Source organism: Chaetomium strumarium (genome assembly GCF_033439665.1).
Source record: "Chaetomium strumarium strain CBS 333.67 chromosome Unknown B0T15scaffold_2, whole genome shotgun sequence".
Lineage (NCBI taxonomy): Eukaryota > Fungi > Ascomycota > Sordariomycetes > Sordariales > Chaetomiaceae > Chaetomium > Chaetomium strumarium.
The window spans coordinates 1,238,478-1,261,422 of NW_026944430.1; the positions used below are offsets into that span (position 1 = coordinate 1,238,478).

The window sequence follows — 22,945 nt, forward strand, 5'->3', positions numbered from 1 at the left end:
GTACAATACCATCTGTGTATAACTCTAACAGTCAAAGAAGAGCCTGCATGATCGATGCGGAATATAGACGGCTTTATTCCACATGCCCTTATTTCTCTATGTCCGTTTCCGTGAAACCCGGGGTCCAGATCATGTCAAATGCCGGTATGTACGTAACCTATAACGCCGCCGAATCCAGACCAGAAGCCACCCAATCTATCCCACCCGGGCCACAATGCTCGCGAGGTCCTTACGCCGATTCCGTGACCATCCGCTTCAACCACGCCATGATATCGTCTATCGCATCCATATCGGTCGCATCCACCTTATCCCCCTTCCCGTGATCAAGCCCGCCCTTTCTCAACTCCTCCGCCGCAGCGTCCATAGCAGGCTGGTAATTCCTCACGGCCGAGCTGAGCGCATAGATGGCCTTTTTCCGCACGGCCTCGTGCTCCTCCTTCCTCGTGGCCAGCCCGACCAGCGGCGGGATCCCGCCCATCGCGAGCAGCCGCTCCTGGCTGCGCACGTTATTCTGCACCGCCGTCCCGACGCACCACGCCGCATACCGCCGGAGCTCGTGCTCCTCGTGCGAGAGCATGCTAAGCAGGGGCGTCCACAGCGCGAGCGGCTCCATGTTGTTGGCGTTGTCGAGCGATTCGATCAGCTGCTCGAAGTTGTCGAAGGCGACCAGTTTGTTCTCGAGGTCTGCGGACGGGTCGGTGATCACTTCCATGGCCGCCTTCATCAGCTCCGCTTCTGACGGCCCGCCGAAAAGCGCTTGCAGGAGCTCGGGGTTGAGGTCGCTGCGCGGGGCCTGTGGCGCTGCTGAGTTTGTCGACGAGGCGTTACTGTCGGCGGAATGGGCAGTTACGGCCGTTGCGCCGCTGGCGCCGTTTGTGGATGCCGGCGCCGAATTCTCGATGCCCCATCGGAGCAAGTTGTTGAGGTTCTTGTCCATCCTGGAGGGGCGTTGTGGAAGCGCGTACCAGCTAGTCTTGCTTTTGTCGAGGGGTTTAGGTCAGTCTGTCCTATAGAACGAGAAAGCCGATATACTGGCAAATATCTTCCAATTGTTGATGCAACAGTGACATCAGTATTTGGAAGTCCGTTGAATATATTTAATCCCATGAGTTCTCTGCCTGCCGCGCTCAGCGATAGCGATCCTTACGCTAGCAATTCACGAACTTTCATGAAAGTTCCATCCCAAAGTGGCTAGCATCAGACTCACATGGGAGAACATCGACAACCTCCCAGAGTCCCAGAGATCGGGATTTTAAACGATAGAGAATTACCTGTAGGTTACAGCATCCTACTATCCCTGGACAGAAAATTTCATACATGTTCTTCACCCTGTGCGTGATTGAGGAAGCTCATGTTGAAAGCGTTCACTATTAATTTATTTCTGTTCAGGTACCTCGTTGGTATGTGCGTTACTGACCCCTCCATGCCAAAGCTGGAAAGAGCTCAGTGCCCCACTACCGTAGTTATATGTAACTTATGCCCCTCGTTCGTATCCCCTAAAGGAAATTACGCAGCCTGAGTAACTAATAAAGTGTAAGCAGGCTGGATGCTGATGAGGATGGAATCTTGAGTCTCGGGTGTGAACAATCTCCGTCACTACCGCCGGGATCGTATTCTAATAATAAACGTCAAAAACAACGGGTAGTGTATGGAATTGCACTGAAAGATATTTAGATCCGCCGACTTCCTCAGGGGAACTGGAGCACCTCTCCCTGTTCACTAAGGTACATGGATCTGGCGTAGACTGTATAAGTCTCTACATCGTTGCCCTTCGCCGTATTCACCGTCAGGCTAATAATAAGTCTATTTGCTTCACAGTACTAGCCAAACCGTCGACCTGAAGCACCCTAAGGAGCTTCGAGTCTTACAATAGTACTACTGAACCAAAGCGATGTCATACGGATACCGCGTACCGAATGGCGATCGGGGAGCATCATCTGAGATTCTTAGTGTTCATGAAGGATGTTTTCCGAGAAGAGCTTACCTCATATCAAGCATCATGGGGTTTCAATTCTAAGACTTAGAGTTGGCATAAGTCAGTAATAGGCGCCGAAATGCCGAAAACATTCCGTGAAACCCGTCGAGTTCCCCAATCGCGAGACAGCATACGTAAACCTCCAAGGCTCCTCAACCAGACGCTCATGACTAAACCAACTCCGAGCACATGAAATGGGGGTGCCTGCTTGGCAGTAGAGGGTGGTGCGTGTGTCTTTTCATATGTTGAGTGCGAAACGGCATGAGCAACGTAAATTCGAGACCTGCACCGTTTCTGGACGATTAATCTTGGGTGGTCTTCGTCATTGATGCCAAGAAGAGGACCGTTGTTCATTGCTGTCCCGCATTGCGGTTTGCCACGTACTTTCTCAAGCGTTGGGCAGGTCCGGCCGAGACCTAGCAAGGTTGACAGAGAGCAGTGGGAGTGTCCGTCTACAGCGCCGTGCCATATTTCTGGCTGCCTGCGGATAGAACCTGTGCTTGCTTCTGTAGGTGATGACCCGGTCTTGAAGCTGGACTAGACCAAAAATCCCGGACACAACCTACAAGCGCAACAAATGACGAAGCCTTCATTAAGAAAGCGGGCAGGAGATGTCCTCATTTCTTCCAATAGCGCAGCCTTGAACTGCCTCCAGGGACCCAGCCAGCCCCACCAAGCACTTCCTCACACCGCCCACCTGGTCGTGCCTGCTGCCCCACAGAACATCTCCTTCCTTGCCTCCACCCGCACACATATCCCCCCTCAACCCACGCCAACCCAAGCACTGACCTTAAATTCACCTCCCTTTTCCAACCTCGCGCCACGACACCAACCATCTCTTCCTTCTACCTCTGTTGCGTGTTCGCATCAGATACCGTCACGACTCGCGCTAACGATCCCAGGATCGCGCAAGTTGATATTTAATTCACCCTTTCGATTTTCTTGCGCCTTCTAGACGATCAAAATGGAGGGTAAGCTCCCCCAGTCCCGGTTCCGGTCCCCGTAACCCGAGCTCTCCTCTTCTAGTTCCATCATCATCGCGCATTTCTTGCATTTCTTAGAGCAGCTGCTGATCTAGCTTTCACTGTGCAGAAGAAGTTGCTGCCCTCGTCATCGACAATGGGTAAGCCGAGCCCCTTAAATCTCACCGACCTGACGAGCGGAGTATCCTCAGCTGCGGCCCACTTGTCCACCGCGACCTGTCTCGGTCTCTACATACAATAGCTTCAGAGAAGAGGTGATATGAATACATGGAGCTAACTTGCGAACAGCTCCGGCATGTGCAAGGCCGGTTTTGCCGGTGATGATGCGCCCCGCGCTGTCTTCCGTAAGTCTCGCATATCCGATCCGATATGAGGCCAGTCGGCGATAACCAAGCTGGAGCCTCTCTTTGGGATAAGAACGGACAAGCTAACTGCTCTGGCCAGCGTCCATTGTGGGCCGTCCTCGCCATCATGGGTAGGCTCTGGTCCAGACGTTTGCGATATCGGCTCGGTCAGCTAACGCAATCTCAGCATCATGATTGGGATGGGGCAGAAGGACTCGTATGTCGGCGATGAGGCGCAGTCCAAGCGTGGTATCCTCACTCTGCGCTACCCCATCGAGCACGGCGTCGTCACCAACTGGGACGACATGGAAAAGATCTGGCACCACACCTTCTACAACGAGCTCCGTGTTGCTCCCGAGGAGCACCCGGTGCTTTTGACCGAGGCTCCTATCAACCCCAAGAGCAATCGTGAGAAGATGACACAGATTGTCTTCGAGACATTCAACGCCCCCGCCTTCTACGTGTCCATCCAGGCCGTCCTGTCGCTCTACGCCTCCGGTCGTACCACGGGTATCGTGCTCGACTCCGGTGATGGTGTCACCCACGTCGTGCCCATCTACGAGGGTTTCTCGCTGCCGCATGCCATTGCCCGTGTCGACATGGCTGGCCGTGACCTGACGGACTACCTGATGAAGATCTTGGCTGAGCGCGGTTACACTTTCTCGACCACGGCCGAGCGTGAAATCGTCCGTGACATCAAGGAGAAGCTGTGCTACGTCGCTCTTGACTTCGAGCAGGAGATCCAGACTGCCGCCCAGAGCTCCAGCCTGGAGAAGTCGTACGAGCTTCCCGACGGCCAGGTCATCACGATCGGCAACGAGCGCTTCCGTGCTCCTGAGGCTCTCTTCCAGCCGTCTGTCCTGGGCCTTGAGAGCGGCGGTATCCACGTCACCACCTTCAACTCGATCATGAAGTGCGATGTCGATGTCAGGAAGGACCTGTACGGCAACATTGTCATGGTGAGTAGCGGATGAAAGCAGGGTCGTCTGGGAAACACAGCTAACGAGCGCTAGTCTGGTGGTACCACCATGTACCCTGGTCTCTCGGACCGTATGCAGAAGGAGATCACTGCTCTTGCTCCCTCGTCGATGAAGGTCAAGATCATTGCTCCGCCCGAGCGCAAGTACTCCGTCTGGATCGGTGGTTCGATTCTTGCTTCTTTGTCCACGTTCCAGCAGATGTGGATCTCGAAGCAGGAATACGACGAGAGCGGCCCGTCGATCGTGCACCGCAAGTGCTTCTAAGGTAAGAACCAACTGGGCGCCTCCGATAGTAGCTTCAGCTCACGAAGCGTTTAGCGCAGGACTTTGGCAACTTCCCGGATCGTTGCAAGGCACAGCTGGCCGCGCCACGGACGAATCTGGCGTCGCGCATGTATCTCCTGGAAGACTCTCATTTCTTACAAAAGTTTTGACGCTGGTCAGGGGCTGGTGGGCGTCTAGCATTCTCCGTTTGGCATAAGGGCGGGCGGGCGAGTGCGTAGACTGGCGCGGACAACTAGGCCGAGCTTGATGATACATTTATTTCGTTCTGCCGTACCGAGCCGTCGTTGTCAATTAACTTCGTAGCTGGCCGATGCCGTTAAGGGATATCTTGTGTTTAGAGCGGGCAGAGGAATACAAGGATAATGACTGGTTGCGCATTCGGCTCGACAACCGGGTATTTGTTAATATTGTTTCTTGCCAACCCTACCTCATCCCGTCCCCTGGGATATCACTTGTGTGCCAGTGGTATTAATGCTTCCTGTGATTTTTGTCTTTTCCTCTACCTCATCGGATCTGCTCCCCTCTTCCAGCTCATCCTCGTCTTCTCCTCCCTCCTCTTCCTCCTCCCCTTCCTTTTCTTGCTCTTCTGCCAGCTTCCTGTACTTGCGCCGGCTCTTCTTGGCTTTGCTGGCTGCCCGCTTCTTCTTCACCTCAGCCACGATGGCCGTGCGCGACTGGGTCCCGTTGGTCAGTTCGTCGAGCCTAGCCGCCAGCAGCTCGCGCGCGATCTTGCGGTTTTGAGAGCGGGAGCGTGTCGCTTGCGATTTGACTACGATGCCGGTGGGGATGTGGCGGAGTTGGACTGCTGAGTTGGTTTTGTTCTGCGCTCCCAGGTCAGATCAGGGTCATGGTGTTGTAGTCAGTAGTAGCGTGAATACAGCTAGTTGTATAGATGCCCGAGGAGGGGAAAGGGAAACGGGTACGAATATGAATAAATATATAAGACACGGGGGGGTAGGGGAAAGATGCGTATGCATACAATCTTCTGCCCGCCTGGTCCGCTTCCCTTGAGGAAGGACTCTTCGATTTCGGATTCGGGCGGCGGTTTTGGTCGAGGGGGAAGCTGTTTCAGACTGGCCGGGGCAGTGGTCGTGAACGGGGCTATTATGAGCGGGCCGTTGCAGCGCTGTAATGGGCCTGCCACATGGAGGAGGTGACGCGCGTTGGGGAGGAACCGGAGCATGGCGATTGTAAGCCGGACTCTCTCAGCTCATCGTGCTGTCAGTCGAGGATCGCTTACCGAGTTCCCAATGCGGTCGCCGGATGCTGCCGCGGCTGTCAAACGCGCAGGCAGCCCTGCGAGCTGCATGGGAACCGGCGGGGCACAGGATTGGCCAATCAAAGTGTCTGCCGGCCCTTCCGTTCAGCAGGCAAGCCTTGTCAATTACTGGCAAGCGTCACGAAAGAAAGTGCAGTGATCCTGGTGTTTCCCGACAGTGACCTCTCAAACAGGACCTCTGAGCAAAAAATCCCAGCACCTGTTGTACATCAAGGAGTAATCTGAACCCGAAGTTGTGAAACCAGCAATCTGTCAACAGCGATCAGGTCGACGCGTACTTATCGGAACAGGGCCGCTGGAGAGCTGTTCGCACCACATCGACTTGGAAGCCCCTTTTCGCGCGAACACACCTCCCATCACCACAAAGCCGTCCACCATGGCCTCCCAACTCGAGTCCTTCAGCAAGTGGCTGCAGCTCAAGATCTACCAGTTCGAGGTGCACTTCAGCGTATATATCTTCACGCCGTTCGAGAAATTCGTCATCTGTGCGTCTCCTCTGTTTATCTGGTCGAGGCCTCCTGCGGCTGCGGCTGTCCCAGATTCCCCATAACCACCACTCTGCAGCATACTAGCACTAGCACGCAGAGAAACTAATGAAACATTGTTCCAAACAGACTCGGTCCTCTTCCTGCTCATCTCCCTCACTTTCATCGCCACCGTCCTCTACCTCCCGCAGCACGTGCAGTTCATCATCAGCCGCGCGTGGTTCTACATGCACGGCGACGCGTGCGATTCGGCCGGGGAGTTGGCTAAGGGCGTGGTGACCTCGGTTACTGGAATGGCGGCGCAGACGGCGGTAGATGCTATGAGGGAACTATGAGCGTATGGGAGTACATACTCTTTTGGTTAATGGGCCTTTTTTTTTCTTTTTTTTTTTGGTGGTTGAGGACTGGGCTGGTTTCATGGGTTGTATTTACTTGGTTGGAGAGGATGGTAATGCTGCGACGCGAAGGCGGGTGTCGATGGTCGAGGCGGGCGGTGTCTTCTCGGTTGGTCGCATACCGATGACTAGATGTAGGATGAAAGCGGATCTGGCGTTTGGGATACAGCTGTCAAGGATAATAAAGCCCGCTGTTTGGGCGATAGTAGACTAATACAATACGACATGACATGTAACACCTTACGGTTCATGGGCGCCGTTCGACGAGACGGAACGATTGTCACCTAGGGGATGCTCATTTCTATTTCTTCTCGCATGACCCCTCTCCTTTTATAGCAGAGGAAACGAGTATATCCTCAAAGACCCGTCCTCACCCGCAACAGCAAGGTCCCTGCCCTGCTGTCCCTCTCTCGCCGGCCGCCAAGCTAGCTGCATTACCGCCTTGGGCAAGCACAGCTCCGGCCTGACGCTCATCGTCGACACGACATCGACCTCCCGGCCCTCAACTTTCAATGACAGCACCAGCAGCTTGCCGGCCTCGGTGCCTACAGCCAGGAGCAACAGCCCCGCCTTCGACAACCCGGGCACAAAATCCAGCGCCGTGACGGGATGATCCTCAGTTATCGCCTTTGCTGGCTCGAACTGGCCCCCGCCATCGCTCCTAATCCACACCTTGACCTGCTTATCTCTCCCAGCGGTAGCGAACAGCCTCGTGCTGCTTCCATCGCCATCCGCCGGCATCGGCGCCCAGGCCGCGTCCAAGATCATACGCGTGTGCCCCTTGGGGTTCGCCTGCCGCAACTCATACTTATAACCCTCGTCATCTGCAACCCGCTCAAAGACAGCCCACTGCCTGTCCCTCCCCACACTGAGCAGGAACCGATCATCGGGCGAGAAGCGCACGCGTGTGACCGTCAGCGTGTGTGCGGGCAGCGGCGGTCGGACCTCGGTCCAGCGGCGCGTCTCGAACAGCCGGATGACGGCGTGGTTGATCGAGCTGGCCTTGCAGGCGCTCGCGATCAGCGTCCCGTCGTGGCTCGCCGCGAGGCACGAGATCTCGTAGCCGTGGCCGTACAGCTTCTCGACCTCGGGCCAGAGCGTGTGGCGCGAGAGGGACTCCTCGAAGGGCGGGTGGTCGATTTCGAGGGCGGATTTGCGCACCGCCGAGGCCGGGTCCACCAGGGCGTCGCGGTCGCTGGACGGGTTGGAGGGATCTGCAGCAGTGACCAGGGCGGAGGAGAGGCCGGCGTCGTCGTCGTCAATGGTGGAGATTGCCTTGTTGGAGAGGCCCAGCACGGGCATGTTGGCTGCGTCGGGGAGGTCGTCGGCTTCGGAGGGGTTGGCGGCGGCGGTGGTGGTAGTGGTGGCGTTGGTCAGGCGACTGCGCATGCGTGCCACGGCTTTGGGCTCGGTGAAGACGCGCATGAGCTTCTCGTCAGCGCCGGAGACGAAGGAGGAGCGGCCAAGCGTGGAGATGCAGTTCAGGTCGTAGCCGTGGATCTGGGGCCGCGACATCTCGTGCCAGGAGTGAGAAGCTCTCGTCTCGTCCACGACCCATTGCGCATGGAGGCGGGTCGTCTGGTCGGAACTGGTCGAGAGCAAGTAGCTGCCGTCCTGGGACCACGAGATGCCCGTCACTGCACGGGTGTGGCCAGAGATGGCAAAGCTCTGCTTCCACACGTCTTCGGCCGCGTCGTAGTCCCACCGCCGCCAGCTGCCTGTCCGGCCGAGGGTAATGACAGTCGTGCCAGAGGGCGACCACAGGCCGGTCCAGAACCCGCCGATGCTCCCTGTGGCGGTTGTTGCTCCCTTCTCCCGGCTGACCTCTCCCAGCCGCACCATCGTGATCCAGATGCCCGACTCGCGATCCGACTCCCAAAGGGAGAGCGAGTTGTCCGCCGAGGCAGACAGGAGCTGCAACCTGCCGTCGGCGGCGCGGGACCACCTCGCGCTGTAAATCCAGTCTTCGTGACCGAGGAGCAGAGCTTCGAACATGATGCAGTACTTGGTCCCGCCAGCGGAGATCTTGTGCATCTTGTTCCCTGGTGTCAGAGCCTCGGCTGAGAGGTCGAGTCCCGCGGCATTCAGCGCAGACAGTGCCGTGCCCTGGTGAATGCGCCAGAGACGGATGTACTTGTCCTGGCTTGCCGAAGCCAGCAAGATGTCGCTGCCCTGCTCCGGCTTCTCACAGATGAAGTCCAACGAGCGAATCCAGTTCTCGTGCCCAGACAAGGTGGCCTGCAGCGAGAACTCAACCCCCTCGATCCCGTCCGCCCCTGACGCAGTAAATATTTGGACCGAATTGGTGGTCCCCCCAACCGCCAGCATGAGCGCACTGCCCTCCTCGTCGAGTGCCACTAGGGCGACGGTGAGGGGCATGTACCTCTTGGTCGTTTTGATGGTCTGGAGGAGGGCGAGTTCGCTTCCTTCTCGAGCCCATACCTTGACGGTGGCATCCGCGCCCCCGGTAACGAAAATTCGTCTTGCCACATTTGCGGACGCTGCCCCTCGCACAGCGGCTATGCAGTTTATCGGCTCACTGTGTTCCTGGACATGCTGCACACACGAAGCAGCGCCAGTTTCCGAGTCTATGGCCCAAAGCCGGAGCTGCTTGTCGTCTCCGCCCGTTACCAGGTGGGCGGTTTTCTCCCCCTCATCTCGGGGCAGGAATTTTACCGCCCGCACATGCGCAACGTGGCCGCCGAGAATGCGTGATATGCCTCTCGGGTCCTAAAACCACCATCAGCGAGGCGTCTCCGGTGAGTGGGAAGCGAGGCGCAACTCACTGTAGGGTCCCATAAACACACGTTGGTGTCGGAACCAAATGCAGCCAGCCCAGCCTCACCCCAGTCGGCAGCGGCCGCGTATCTGTTTGCGCCCGCCGAGAGATACTGGCTTTCTACAGTGGTTCCGCCCATACTTTCACTCGTGCGCGTACTCTCACTCTCCCGCTCATCGCTCATCGTTAGGCAGCGCCTGGCGATGTCTGATTGGTCCGTGCAGATTCTCGGGCAGGTAAAACTAAGGTACCTCTGTAGTTATTGTAGACCTGAAGACACTGGAAGAGGAAAGCGCAATTCAGAGCTTGAGCTGCGTAATAAACAGCAAACCAAATTTCATGGTACACTACCTTATTTATGGCTGCTAGTACATGTATTGTACAATACACTTGAGACCAGCTATACCTGAGTCTCTGGCGGCCGATTATGCAGTCGTTACGTAAAGACAATTTCAAAATACCACAGACCGCAGGACTTTACGAGTCACTGATGTAATTTACGGCACATTGCATGTATTACACGTTTACAACACCACTTGCATCAGTGTACCCGATTTTACTGAAACCCCCGGGATTTCCCTACAGCTTTGGAACACCTGCAGACAGATCATAAAGATCAACTTTGAACGCCTAATAAAGGTAACAACCTCACTCAGTCCCGCTCTGTCGGTCTTGACCAACTGCGCAACGGACCCATCCAACGCGCGATATTTTCTGCGGACATCACCATGTCTGACGTAACCGATGCCGCACCGATCCCGATCACCGTCGATTTCTCGTGAGTCAATCTCAACATTCCCTTTCCAGCGACAGCCTTGTTGCAAGGGGGGTTCCTTTTGCCACATCTCACAACTGACATGGCACGCCGCCTTCAGGGGAGGTCTCGAGATGCTCTTCGACAACCAACGCCGGCACTCTGTCTCACTTCCTGCCGTCAACGACGACGGCAAGCCCGCCACTGTTGGCTTCCTCATCGACTACCTCTGCAAAAACCTCATGAAAGATCCCAGAGTCGACCTATTCGTCCTGGACAAGCATATGTATGTCTCACAGTCATCTCTTCTCTCTAAGATCTATCTCAGCCCGATATAGCCCGGCTGATCCGTTGAGACAGCCGCCCAGGTATCCTAGTCCTCATCAACGACGCCGATTGGGAACTCGAGGGCGAGGAAGCTTATGTGATCCAGCCGCACGACAACATCCTGTTTGTCTCGACTCTCCATGGTGGCTGATCAGCTACCCTGGGGTAAGCGACGTCAATGTTACAGGTTCCAACCTCCAACAGCCAGCCATGCAACCCCTTCTTTCTACCTAGGTAATCTCAATCTTCCATGTCCAACCGGAGGCCTGTCCTGCCGAGCATCATTCCCAAGAACCAGTAAAGTTCTTCCTGTTTTTGTGCAGTACCGCTGCATTTCGTACTGTACAGGCCTGTCTTCTGCGCACGGTGCACGGTGCGGCTTGAGATTCCTCTGATATCGGCGCCTGAAGCAAGGAACTTGAGGCGACAACTGAGAGTTGGTTACAGGTATTGTACCATACCTTACCAGATACCTTAAGATAGGTACAGGTAGGTAAGGTACTTGGTCGTTGACTCGCTGCCACTCACCTGACCATTCGGTCCTGCATATAACCAACATGCTCCACACCTCTACTTCTACCGGGGTGCGCCGGCTTATGTCTCACACAAAATCGAGCCAACAAACCAAGCGGTCAAACGGGCAAACGGCGAGCCGGGGAGCCTGCTCAACGCTCAAGGGGACACTGCTCATCTCATTCGGTACCGTACCCACTGAACACGAACTCGGAGAGACGGTCACCAGGTCGAAAAGCGGATTGAAGCCATGTCATCCCGCCTTGCCTTACAAGGCAGCTGAAGAGAAAACGGCGGCTGATCGCGGGGAATAACAACTGTATGGTATAGGCCAGGGGTGGGCGAAAGGAACACAAGGCCCTGCCGCGAGTCGGGTGGCCGCCCCGAAACTTCGGGTTGAACCCGGGGACAGGGAAAACATGTTATCCCAGAACAACCTGACTTACTCAGTAATTAACAAACACGGAGCTGCCCGAATCGAATCAAGCTAGTGATGCGCACACCCTCAAAAAGTGAAAGCGAAGCTGCTTGTCCCCTCCCACACAGTAATTTCGTCAGCCGGTCTTTCTCGATCATGACATAGGCACATGGGCACGGCGGGAGTTTGAATCTCCCGACGGTACTAGTATTGACCGTCCCGCCTTCGCCCAGGCGGTGTCTACAATAAATAACATAATGCACACTATGGCGCTGCGATGCGAAGACATCAGTCTGAACCTTATGTGGGGGCCCAATACCTAGATTGTCCTTAGATGTGGCTTGCGGTAATGCATATACTAGCGAGTTTGTGTATATGTAACCACACAACTACAACGACCGCCTTATTAACAAGCCTACAGTCACCTACGGAGTAGTGCCGGTATGTCGGCAGTTTCTCGAGTTGGCTCAGGCCTCGCAAGCAAGCAATAGGTATGTACACTAACGTTGCTGTGGACCTCTTGAAGAGTGTGGACACCGGGACTGGAACCCCGGAGCCGGGGCGGATCCTTGTCGAAAGCAAGGGACAGGAAGGGGTGGCTTGAAGACGCCTCGGGTCCGGAAGCACTCCGCGGCGCCGGGGAAGTGGGGAAGCCAATTGATTGAGGGCGAGAGATCGGCGTTTTACCTAGTGTGGTAATGTACCTACGGATACCTTCGTGCGGAGTAAACAGTAGGTAGTGTAGAAGAAGACCGGCGAGTGCATCCGCTATGCGCCCTCCTGGTTACGTAGGCCTTCATTACTCAGGACCGATTTCATTGGGTGAAGGTGCCTTGTCCGGACCTGCTTGTCGACATCGGACTTTTGAAATGGCTTTCAGGGAAAGGGAAAAAGCATGCGACGTTGTGCTGCAACGGGATCGCTGGATCTTGCATCACGCGGGAAAGTCTGATGAGATCGGTGTCGGTTGTGGAGGTAATTACATACCTCAGGTTCATAAATCTGACACAACTAATTACGCCATAACACGCATACCATAACTACACAGTAGGTACGTCCCTATCCGGCTGTGTACAATATGTAAGGTATGTATGTACATACCAGGCAGTCTGTCGTGATGTTGGCATAGTTAAGCCAGCATCCGCGATGGCCATCAACAAGTGTCCTTTCCAGTTCGCCTCCGAGTCATATGTCCACCCGCGTGTCAATGTAATTGCAGCTGCATCGTCCGTTCCTCCATTCGAGTCTCCCAAATAAGGAATTCCAAAGACCGCCTCCTAATGTGACCTCGGATGCGACTATTGGAAACAGAAACGGCCTCCACTTTTGTTTGTGTTGGTAACCTATCCAGGGCCGACGTGCTGTGATCCGCCGTACACTGCACGTGACTGGAAAGGATCAAAAGCGAGAGCAACAAAGCAACTTGCACACTCGAGCCTTGCATTACAGGCAACAAGAAAGAGAAGCAAACAAACGGAAACAGATGGCCTTCTTCCTCCCCAAGTCGCAAAGCAGAGCCCCCTCCCATGACCAACGAGCCCCGTGTGATTTTTTTTTTTTAAAAAAAGTCAGAAAGCCGCCTCCCTAGGTATAATGAGCCGCTTAACCGCCGCTCCTCTTTTTACGTCCGGTCCGAGGTGTACAGAAACGCAACAAGCAATGGAAGCAGTTTAAGGAAAGCAACAGGTCGAGTTAGAGAGACCAGAAAGCAACACACTGTTCAGACAGCCGATCCAAAACACACAAGAATCAGAAAACCACCTACTAACTAGCCTCCCGCCGTAATCTTCGTTTCGTCTTGTAGAGTGTTGGTCAGTACATCCGTTCGCTAAATGCCAATCCTCGGTCATGCTCATCGCCAAAGACATCCATGACCGGCGAAGGAGAGTGCAGGCTGCTAGTCTCGCTGATCTGGTCCGAGTCCAGCATGCCATAACTGCCGTGTCCATGGGCATCCCGAGGGACGCCGTAGGGGTAGCTGGATGGCCTGCTTATGCTGTAGGCGGCAGGGCTGTTCAAGCCGTGAAAGTGGTGGCCGTGAGGTGCCATAGGCTGCTGCTGGGGCGGGGCTTGGAGGTGAGGGAGCCCATGGGCTACAAGGGGCATCGGACAATGGGTGGTGGAGGTTGTGATGATCGAATGGGGAGTGGCGGACGCCTGCGGTAGTGGGTGCGGGAGGATCCGCTTGACTTTGCGTCCCTTGCCGCGGCCCTTGATCCCCTTGTTGGCGAGGTTGTGCACATCGGCGATGTACCGCGCCATCTCTTTGTCCTCCTCCGAGATCATGCTCTTGTCCTCGATGGTAGCGAGCTTAGCATTGAAGGCTTCGATGGCCTCGCGGTGATAGGTGTTTTGATGGCTCTGAAAATCAGGGGTTAGTCGAATGCTATAGAGCGGGTACGTAGCATCGGAACCGATTCACCTTGAGATTGCCCTTCGCAGTGAACGACTTCTTGCAACCATCAAACCTGCAAACCCAATGCGCCCTTAGCTCTCTCCTCTCGTGCGTCTTTATATGCGCCTTGACGTTGGACGGTTGAGAGAATGCCTTGGGACACTGCGGGCATTTGTAAGGCCGGTCTCCAAAATGGCGACGAATGTGTGACTGGATCGCGTAAGACTTGGTTCAATGTTTCCATCGTGGAATAGTTTTGGGGGCTTTCTTACCTTGAGGTTGACAGTCTGCGTGAAACGGTGCCGGCAGATTGGGCATATATAAGGACTCTCCCCAGTATGAGCTCGTCGGTGGGTGTCCAGGTTATTCTTCTGGGCGAACATCTTGTTGCACCCAGGGATATCGCAGCAGAAACGCTTCCGCTTCGTCTTGCCGTGGCTTTCCTGGGTGTCAGCTCCCTCTGGCTTGACACTTGCTTCTGCCGGTCCCGTTGTCTTGTGCTCTGGCGGGTCCAGAATCCCACGCTTGATCTCGATTACCCTGGCAAGCCTGTCTATAGGAGAGTGGAATTGGTAGACGGGGGCCCCTTGTACCCGTAAGTTCGGGACGATGGTCTTTGAGTGCGGGGAGGCGGGTTCTGCTACGGTCGACCTGGGTTCGCTCTTGATGGATGGACTGATGCTTCTCTCATCATGCAAAGCATCATGACGGCCCTGGAAGTCCCCAACGACAGCAGGTAGCGCAGGCAGACCACGCGGCTGCGGGTGCTCCAGAGACTCACGGTGCCGGAAAGGGGCATTCAGCGCTGGCGTGGGCGTGTATGGTGTGAATGATGGATAGGCGACGGGCACTTGGTATTGTAGAGAGACTGGAGAGTGCATCGGCGGAGCCGGTGTGAAGGGCCCTGGAAGGAACTGTTGGCCCAGCTCGGGCCGCGCGATAGGGGCCACGGTGCCTGACCGGCAGTCGTAGGGTGCCATGTTGCTGGCTTCCACCAAGTCGCACTCGGTGCTAGCATGCTGCTGATGAGGCCAGCGGCCCCAAGGAGCCGCGTTGGAAGGCAAGGTTCCGAGGGCCATCTCGGCGGTGATGTGGTCAATCTCTCTGTTGGGTACCGGTTTTCGGAAAGATCTGTGTGCAGCTCGGGCCACGAGAGGCAGAACAGATATAGGAATGAGATAGTACTGAAACAGAACTCGGGCCGTTTCAATCTAGTTCAAGATACTGGGAGTTCCTTATGTGGTCATTTCGCCATGCGGAGTGTTGATCAAGACAACGGGGGGGGAGAAGCGTTGGGCTGGGGAGAGACTGTCTCTATATCAGTACCTATCCTACTTGGACGGCAGGGTAACTACACGGATCTGGAGGAGCCAGACGATTGGAAGCCACCACGCCTCGATCTCATCGAATGGGCTCCGCTGCCTAACCCAAACCCATGGAGCCCTTGTGTTGGTTACCCCCACATAGGTAGCGGAGAGTGGCTTTCAGAAGGGTGGATGACTGTCGCCGGGGAGGGGTGTGGTGTTGTACACTGCGTCGAGGGGTGTGTGAAGTGGCCCGGGAGCAGGGGGGGAGCCCTCTCTTGCCCATCCCAGGGTTGTGAGATTGAGACATGGGCCAGCAGCCACATCAAGGATAATCTGTATGTACTACCTCTGTGGGCCACAATCCATGGATGGCATCCAGACCTCCTCCAAGTTCCCCCAGCGCCCCCAGCGGGTGACCTAGGAAATTACCGCTGCATGCCTCGTTCCTGGTGTTGAGGGGCATCATGATTCGTGACCTGCTTCCAGTTGACTTGCTTCGATGCGGCGGCAGCCGCTCGGCGCTTTGACAAGATCCTGCAGGAGGCATGGAGACGACTTGAGATCTCTCGCTGACTTGCAGCTCCCGGTCCAGGATCTAACAATGAAAAAATAAGTGCTTCGCCTTTTCGGGTTCAAAGTGTCCTGTGAGCCTGTTTATCGGCTACGCTTCCCATTGCCCCTACCCCGGGCAATATTGTGCGTGCATAACACTTCGTCCCGCTTTTTGGCAAGAGCGACTCTTCGGAAGCCGCAACTGCTCCCATGAGGAATCGACAATGGATCTGTACCTAGGTAGGTAGTACTGTTGGAAACTTCGCAAGACTCTCCAAGTCGGTTGCAAGTAGCCGGGTGTGGTAGCAGAGACGACAGAGCGACAAGGGTCCTGAGTGGCAGTCAGGCAACCTGCCAAGTGATTGGGAGAAAACCTCCCCTGACGTTCGGCGCTCCAGGACATGGGTTGACTTGTTAGTCCATCACCACGGCAAGTTCCCTCAACAAACTTGAAAGGCCGCTTTCTTCCGTTAGGTAGTACGGATCCGTAAATTACGCATCCGTACTACTAGTACCTTACTAGCCATCAGCCTACCTACCAGGTACAATACCTGATGTCCCAAACAACAATTAAGCTCGACTTCGCATGTCGCGCTTGTATCGCCGATTCTCCAAGCTCTCAAGAACTCGCCCTGCCGCATTCAATTGCCATGCACGTGCGTATCTTTGTACTACATGGGAATTGCCCCTGGAATTGGAACAGCAATTACTTATCAAGGTCCGCATGCCAACCGGATCGAGCAACCCGAGCGCGGCAGTCGTTTCCCATTACCATGGATGGCGCCTCAGCGCCGCGTCGGGGGACCAGGAGCTGCATCCCGCCATGCACCGTGCGTGCATCGCGGCTATCGAGGCAAGCAAGCATCCCAGCCCCTCTTTGAGAGGAGCCCAGCTCAGGCTTGATGCATCATATACGGATTACCGTGTAACTATCAACAACCTCGAGCCATGCCTGTGCCCACGGGTTTCGGTTGTTTTTGCATTTTTGCAAGACGCTCGTCGATCTGAAACAGAATTGAAGGTAGTTTTCTTCACAGGATACCTTATTTCATCTATGGCTAACGTAGTCCCCCGGGTACCTATACCTAGGTAAGGCCGGTCCTCCATAATAATAATAATAATAAGGGACCCAGGCAACAGACCCAGCCGTTGGTCTCGAGTCTGGGGAAACAGACGCTGGGAGAGCCAAGGCAGGCAGTTTCATGCAGCGTATACACGACTTCACTGGATGCTAGAGTCGGAGGAGGCTTTTTGGTGGCTTTGCAGCAGCAGCCATGGGCCTTCTCGTTGGTCAATTATTCCCGGGTGCTGTGATACACTGCAGGACACACACAACTCTGATATTGATCCGAGAACGTCGCAGGGAAGACGCGTCTTTGTCTCGATCAATCACATATGAGTTACATGCCCAAGGGTGAGTGAAGCGGTCAGCATCTATGACAAGTCATTCAGCTTCAGCTCCAGCTTCAGCTCCAGCGCGACCGTCCATCACATCTACCTACCCCGCGCATGACGAGTTAACTTGTGGGACTGCAGGTCGCAGCAATGAGCGATATCTCTCGAAATGCCATGTACGCAGGACAGTATATACATGTACATAGAAAAGGTAACGCTGTGACGCAGCGGATAGCTGACTTGCCGAGCAGAGTACGCTATCGACCCTAACACTTCATACGATCTCCATGTCTCATGGAATGTAGAAGGGACAGTACGATATTACCCAGCGCGTTGTCCTTCACTCAGCGCCTCGGCGATTACAGCTGATGAATATTACCGACATCCTTGAAAGTCCCCATTCCTGATTTAATGGGACAACGTTGCCTAAGCAAGACATCTCGCCCGCGTGTCTCTGCCACACATGATCCGAGGACTTGGGCCTCGACCAACCGCGAGCCGGTAGTTACTAGTTCTTATTCTTAGCTCACAGGTTTTCAGAGCACCCCGGAAGCCAAGATGTGAGCCATCATCTTTCCTGCAACCCTCTTCGGCCCCCTGCAGGTGACGCCAGATATGGCAGGTTCTCGCGAACAAGCCAGAGCAGCAAAACCGGGTTCTCGTACCCCCTCCCGTCACTCTCTGATGCTTATCCGCCGATGCTACTCCGGGGGACTGGGCCGTTTCAGCCAGCAACCTGTTGGTTGCAGTTCGACTACGGCCGGCTGAAATACCCGGCGAGGTTGATGCTTCCCCGGGGAAGCTAACGAGGAGCTAACGAGGACACCGCACCCCCAATCAGCCTCATCTCAGAGGCAAGAGGCAGACATATGGTTCTGACGCACAGATACAGGCTCGGTCATGGGCACCTGCATCAGAGAGTGTTCCATTTTCCGTGAGATGCGTTCTTCAAATCCGACTCTGTCGTCATTCTAGTGTACGAGGGCTGAAAGACCGGAGATACCCAGGTAGGTAGGGTGGTATCCAATGTATCGTTCATGGGGTCCCGCCCTCCTTCGACCTTGGGCAGCTAAGCCAATTTCTGTTTCAAGGGTGCCTCTGGCAAGGAATGTTGCGTGCCGCGGCTCCGCCCTTGCTTGTCTCTGATTCCAGCATTGTGGTTGAGGTCGATCTGGGTCGGACTCGGAGCAATCCTCTGGGAGATAATTGGTCCCAGAGACTCCCAGTTCATACCCCAAATATTCCCAACTCGCCTCCATCGACGGACACACTATAGCTATTCAGTCCACCGATTCCAGGTCCATGGTCAAGGACACGTGCTGGCCATGGCGTCGGCAAGTGGTAGCGTTCCGGACTGGAGGCTGTTTTAAGTTCTAACATCAGGACACCTTCACTTGACAGAGAGAGAACTTGGAAGGGAAACAGCCCCTCGTACATGCGCACGAAAACCCAACACCCGCAACCAGGAGGATCAACGGAGTTGCTACACTCACCGCAATCTTGTCAACGTGGGGGGCTCCATGCAACACTTCACTTCCAGTTTATCTAGCTTATTATTATTTTTATGCCTTGGAGACGGGAAGCAGCCCCGCACGCACCGTTGCTTCCTTCCGTCAAAGCAGCGCTCCGGGCACTGCAGACCATGACATGACCCCGTCCCGTCCCGACATCTGAGGTGATGTAATATCTACCTTCCAAGTTATTACTACCTTACCTACACTACACTAGGTACAGGACCTAAGTAGGCGTGATGAAGGTTCTTCACCCCAGTCCGACCCATCCCCGGTTTGGCAACCTCAAACGAAAGCAACGCTTTGCGTGCCTCTCGACTACATACATCAGCCCCATCTTATTAGTGCACTGCATGCAGCCTTGCCCACATCGCTTGGCGAGGCTACTGTCATCTCATGCCCACGTCGCCGCCATATCATGGGATGCCGGGTCGTCCAGCCGTCCCTTCACCGCCAAGGTTGATGGCGTCTGTCAGCAGTTGCGGGGGTCAAGATTTGGAGCCTTTGAAGCCAGTGGCCACGAAGGTGCCTCTCCGCCTACAACGCTCTAGCCCGGCTCGCCATTGGCTACCGAGCTCGGGTTCCAAACCCATCGGTTCCAGCCGCGGGTCGAGGGGGGGGATAACGCGCTAAGCACGCTAATGCTATCAACCTAGCCTTTTTTGCGCGGCTCCTCGACGTCGATGGGGGTGAGAAGGTGGGTGAATGTTACCTGGCGACGGGGTTTCCTGACCTCGGCATCCCCGTCCCACGTCCGCGGGTCTGCTTCCGCGATTTTGCGCTTGAGATGAAACGGCTCACTCTCGCTGGAGTCATGCGGGCGCAGAGGCCGGCGCTCGGTTTCCGGGTCTCCGGGCGTGATCCGGCTCCTCCAAGTCTGCCTAGGTACAATACATACGAGCACGGTACCTACTGCTTGCTGCAGCGACATACACTACGCACCGACATCATGTTGCCGCAGACGCGGATTCCCTTCCAGTTGGCTGGAAGTCAGCTGATGGCCTGCGAGGGAGAGCTGTCATTAATCTCCTACAGGATCTTGGGAGAACCGGTTTATAAAAGGTGCCACGATACTAACCTCTAGATTCTGCCTTGATGGTTATTGGGCAGAGAATACTAACTATATCCCTCTGCTCTGCAAGCCGCACGGGGGGCACTCGGCAGAAGCTTCACGGCAGAATTGGTTGTTGCACTCATCCGCCAATTCCTTCATGCTACCCCCAACTTCGGTGGGGGCGGGGCAAATAATGCGCACGCTCGAGGCCTCGAGGAAATAGAAATCGGGTGAAGACGTCGTGAAACGGTCGCATATTGCGCTTAGCGCGGATTGCGCAATTTCGTCTTGAGCGATGCCGGCGGCGGGCATAATGGCTGCCTCTGCTCATCATTGTCAAACGCCGGGCAAGCGTATCGATGGAGGCGCCCGCAACTGCAAGATCTGTCTGATCGCGGAGAGAATCCATCCAGAATGGAGTAACGTGAAAGGGTTCCACTCTCGCAAATCTGTCCTGGAAAGGATGGACTTGTCCACTATTGTGGAACTTCGTGGAACGGGCCGGGACCCGGCACCCGGAACCGCTCAATTGCACAGGAACCCCTTGGTAGCTTCTTCCATCCCAGGCCGAGGCTCGCATAGCAACAGGATTGTCGGGGACCGGGAAACAGATGGCCATTACAGGTTCAGAAAGGAAGGCGTCGTCGACAGCTGGGTGAAACCTTGGGAACACAAAACTGCGCCACGACTGTTTACGAGAACATCTCGAGCACACCTGTTGGCTTGAATTCAGTTGATTGCCGTACCTAACTTATCTTAGTAGTGACTGACCGCAGGACTCAGCATCTCCACCTGCAGGCGCCGCTTTGACCCATGGCCATGTCAGCACCCGCGACGGGCGATTCAGCTGAACTCGGATAACTTAACGTTGGACTTTGCTTCTCGCCCACTGCGGCTCGAGCTTTTTCAAGCAATTCCCAACAGCATTGCTGCTGGTGTTCCCAAGATCCAGCAGGTTCCCAGACAATCCCGAGACGCCGTGGCCGCCGCCGCACTCCGTACCTGCATCGGGACGCAGCCCCGGATGTTGTGCTGCGTGCCACGGCAACAACCGGTTGGACGAATGGCTCCTCCGTATCTGGCATCCGCCGCATCCCAGGTCCCCGAATCGCGGTGACCCGCATCAACCAAGACGGCGACCAGTGGATCACTGATTCACCAGCTGGTCGTTACATTATAATAGACTTGTTCACTACGGAGATTTTCGCTTGACAACCCCTATCATACAGTATTACACTACATATTACCGTGCAGGTACGAATACTCCGTATTCCGTGTATGTTCTGCACATCCTCGTAGTGTACAGTACGTACCATCCAATGGACCCGTCCTCCTGGTTCCAACAGGGGGCAGCCGATCTGGGCAAGCCAGTCCGCCCTCACTCACCCCCCTAAAGCCAACCCGGATTGGTCAAGTCGGTCCCAAATCCTGTCCAATATTCGGCAGTGGCGGAGGGGTCCGTCAAGCCGGGATGGAGATCGCCCGGGTTCGCAGTCATCCGGGTCGTCGCCCAAGGCGTGTTCTCTGTTTTCCTCCCGACCTTTCCTACCAACAGGTCGGGGCACGTTGTCAGTGGGGGTTGCAGTGACGGGCAATAGTGTGCACGGCCGTCGACAGCCGCACCCTCGTGGAGAGGCGCAACGGGATATTTAACTAACGTTACTAGTTAATGACATTCTCGACAATCTCCACCAACTAGGGCGGGCAGAGCCGTCAGCCGCGACTGCGGATTCCCTCCTCTCTTCACCCTTTTTGAAACCGCGGACCCTTGCTCGGCTCATAAACCGTCCAGTGGGGGATTTCAAGGCAAGGGCCTACCCTCGGAATTGGAATTAGGGTCCACAGGGGGAGCGGCAATGGCGTTGATGAGCCTCCAGGATGGATGATGACTGACCCCCCCCCCCCCCCCCCCCCCTTCCCCCCCAATTCTTCGGTGCTTGCTTTGGTGCTTGGGGTCCCCTTGACGACGGCGGTCCAGAATCCAGATCGTTCAAGCCAAGAGAGATTTGCGGGGTCCAATGTCTTACCATTTCCCCTGGCTTCTTCACCTAACTAACGTTAGCGTCGACCACCCTACTGGCTTGTCGTCTTTCAAGGGGCCCGCTAGTGAGTGGACTTCCGCAGGTGGTGTCCGGGGTCTCGGCGGCACCAATGTCTTACCCTACCGTGCGGACGACTGGAGATACTCCGCCGGGTGATCGACGGCGCTATGGGATGGGGGAGCGACGCATCGACTGATGGTTGGGTTCTCGTGATAGAGGTTGTCCGTGAAGGAGAGCGGAGGAGAGTGCCATGGCCTGATGTCTGGATCCCTCATCTCCCAGTGGGCAGTGGCAAGAGCGAGCTGTCGCCATACAGAACTGAGAGGTAGTTATTGTACATCCGGGCGTACACGCAGTCTCGGTCTAATAACTGACGATGGAATGGGAAGGTGCTTGTTCCATCCTCCCAGTCCCCTTTCTTGGTGATGATGGTGCCGGAGGCGTCGGTGAATCCTGCCGGCTCCCCGTCTCCTCCGGCCCGACGCATTGCGCGGATGAGACGATCAGCTTGTTGAGCCTCTTAACGTATCTTCTGCCCGCTAATGTCCAGCCATTGACTGCCATTCCCGTCCGGATTCTGCGGAGGCGGAGATTTCCGGTCTCTTGTCGAACTTGCTAACGACTGTATAGGTATACGTATGTACAAGTACATAAGTTATTGCACCACACACGTCGTGGGCAGGCAAAATATGCAGAAATCATGTGTGGCCCAGTCTGCTTGGACAATAGTTACACCGCCACATCCCACGGTACCGCTGCCGAGCTGCGGCCGCTCTGCAACTGTCTGTTGTGGGCATCCTTATGTTTTTCTCCCCGTGTTTCTTGGCTGTCTTTTCTTCATTGTCATCGTCGAATGCCGTGCGCGTTGTGCCACACCCGGCATAAATGCGGCTTCCTCTACCCAGGGGTTCACTCGTCCGGTCTGGCTGAGTGGCAGATAGAAGTTTTGACGATCTTCTGGGCAATGGTTCCATCGTTGCCACACTTACCATATCACCCACCCTCAGCCACCCAACCTTTCTGAGCCCGACCTTTCTGAGGGGGGATGTCGGTGGACGGCTGAAAGGGGGCGTGCCGCCTGAGATGCCGACGATCCCAACTCGTCTCTCGTTATCGAATGAAAAGAAAATACGGATACTATCCCTTATGTTCGCTCTGATGATTGGGGTTCT

At 55.4% G+C, this 22,945-nt stretch overlaps 8 protein-coding genes across 8 annotated transcripts; 3 read left to right on the plus strand and 5 right to left on the minus strand.

The window, feature by feature from the left end:
- Positions 1-229: 229 nt before the first annotated feature.
- B0T15DRAFT_508576 (nucleotide exchange factor Fes1-domain-containing protein) lies at positions 230-937 on the minus strand (the record flags this gene model as incomplete). Its single annotated transcript, XM_062867732.1, has 1 exon — positions 230-937. The coding sequence occupies one exon, from the start codon at positions 935-937 to the stop codon at positions 230-232; it is 708 nt and encodes a 235-aa protein (XP_062723842.1).
- Positions 938-2,634: 1,697 nt separating this feature from the next.
- B0T15DRAFT_95678 (actin) lies at positions 2,635-4,738 on the plus strand. Its single transcript, XM_062871490.1, has 6 exons — positions 2,635-2,946; positions 3,068-3,098; positions 3,247-3,302; positions 3,403-3,433; positions 3,490-4,261; positions 4,316-4,738. Exons 1-6 carry the CDS (start codon positions 2,940-2,942, stop codon positions 4,544-4,546), a joined length of 1,128 nt encoding a protein of 375 aa, XP_062723843.1. The 5' UTR covers positions 2,635-2,939; the 3' UTR covers positions 4,547-4,738.
- A 205-nt stretch (positions 4,739-4,943) lies between these two features.
- On the minus strand, positions 4,944-5,823 carry B0T15DRAFT_523418 (RF-1 domain-containing protein). Its single transcript, XM_062868688.1, has 2 exons — positions 5,547-5,823; positions 4,944-5,388 (listed from the first exon to the last, which is right to left on the minus strand). Exons 1-2 carry the CDS (start codon positions 5,748-5,750, stop codon positions 4,996-4,998), a joined length of 597 nt encoding a protein of 198 aa, XP_062723844.1. The 5' UTR covers positions 5,751-5,823; the 3' UTR covers positions 4,944-4,995.
- A 145-nt stretch (positions 5,824-5,968) lies between these two features.
- Positions 5,969-6,855, plus strand: B0T15DRAFT_523419 (uncharacterized protein). Its single transcript, XM_062868689.1, has 2 exons — positions 5,969-6,331; positions 6,461-6,855. Exons 1-2 carry the CDS (start codon positions 6,223-6,225, stop codon positions 6,664-6,666), a joined length of 315 nt encoding a protein of 104 aa, XP_062723845.1. The 5' UTR covers positions 5,969-6,222; the 3' UTR covers positions 6,667-6,855.
- A 126-nt stretch (positions 6,856-6,981) lies between these two features.
- B0T15DRAFT_523422 (WD40-repeat-containing domain protein) lies at positions 6,982-9,928 on the minus strand. The gene is made up of 2 exons (XM_062868690.1): positions 9,513-9,928; positions 6,982-9,456 (listed from the first exon to the last, which is right to left on the minus strand). Exons 1-2 carry the CDS (start codon positions 9,687-9,689, stop codon positions 7,057-7,059), a joined length of 2,577 nt encoding a protein of 858 aa, XP_062723846.1. The 5' UTR covers positions 9,690-9,928; the 3' UTR covers positions 6,982-7,056.
- Positions 9,929-10,249: 321 nt separating this feature from the next.
- B0T15DRAFT_390021 (uncharacterized protein) lies at positions 10,250-10,737 on the plus strand (the record flags this gene model as incomplete). The annotated part of the gene is made up of 2 exons (XM_062864518.1): positions 10,250-10,545; positions 10,620-10,737. 2 exons carry the CDS (start codon positions 10,250-10,252, stop codon positions 10,735-10,737), a joined length of 414 nt encoding a protein of 137 aa, XP_062723847.1.
- A 2,450-nt stretch (positions 10,738-13,187) lies between these two features.
- Positions 13,188-15,165, minus strand: B0T15DRAFT_95942 (uncharacterized protein). The gene is made up of 3 exons (XM_062871491.1): positions 14,185-15,165; positions 13,940-14,122; positions 13,188-13,878 (listed from the first exon to the last, which is right to left on the minus strand). Exons 1-3 carry the CDS (start codon positions 14,989-14,991, stop codon positions 13,330-13,332), a joined length of 1,539 nt encoding a protein of 512 aa, XP_062723848.1. The 5' UTR covers positions 14,992-15,165; the 3' UTR covers positions 13,188-13,329.
- A 3,281-nt stretch (positions 15,166-18,446) lies between these two features.
- B0T15DRAFT_508583 (uncharacterized protein) lies at positions 18,447-20,043 on the minus strand (the record flags this gene model as incomplete). The annotated part of the gene is made up of 8 exons (XM_062867733.1): positions 18,447-18,527; positions 18,660-18,694; positions 18,765-18,853; positions 18,885-18,995; positions 19,082-19,122; positions 19,390-19,554; position 19,611; positions 19,799-20,043. The coding sequence occupies 8 exons, from the start codon at positions 20,041-20,043 to the stop codon at positions 18,447-18,449; spliced, it is 768 nt and encodes a 255-aa protein (XP_062723849.1).
- Between the last annotated feature and the right edge of the window lie 2,902 nt (positions 20,044-22,945).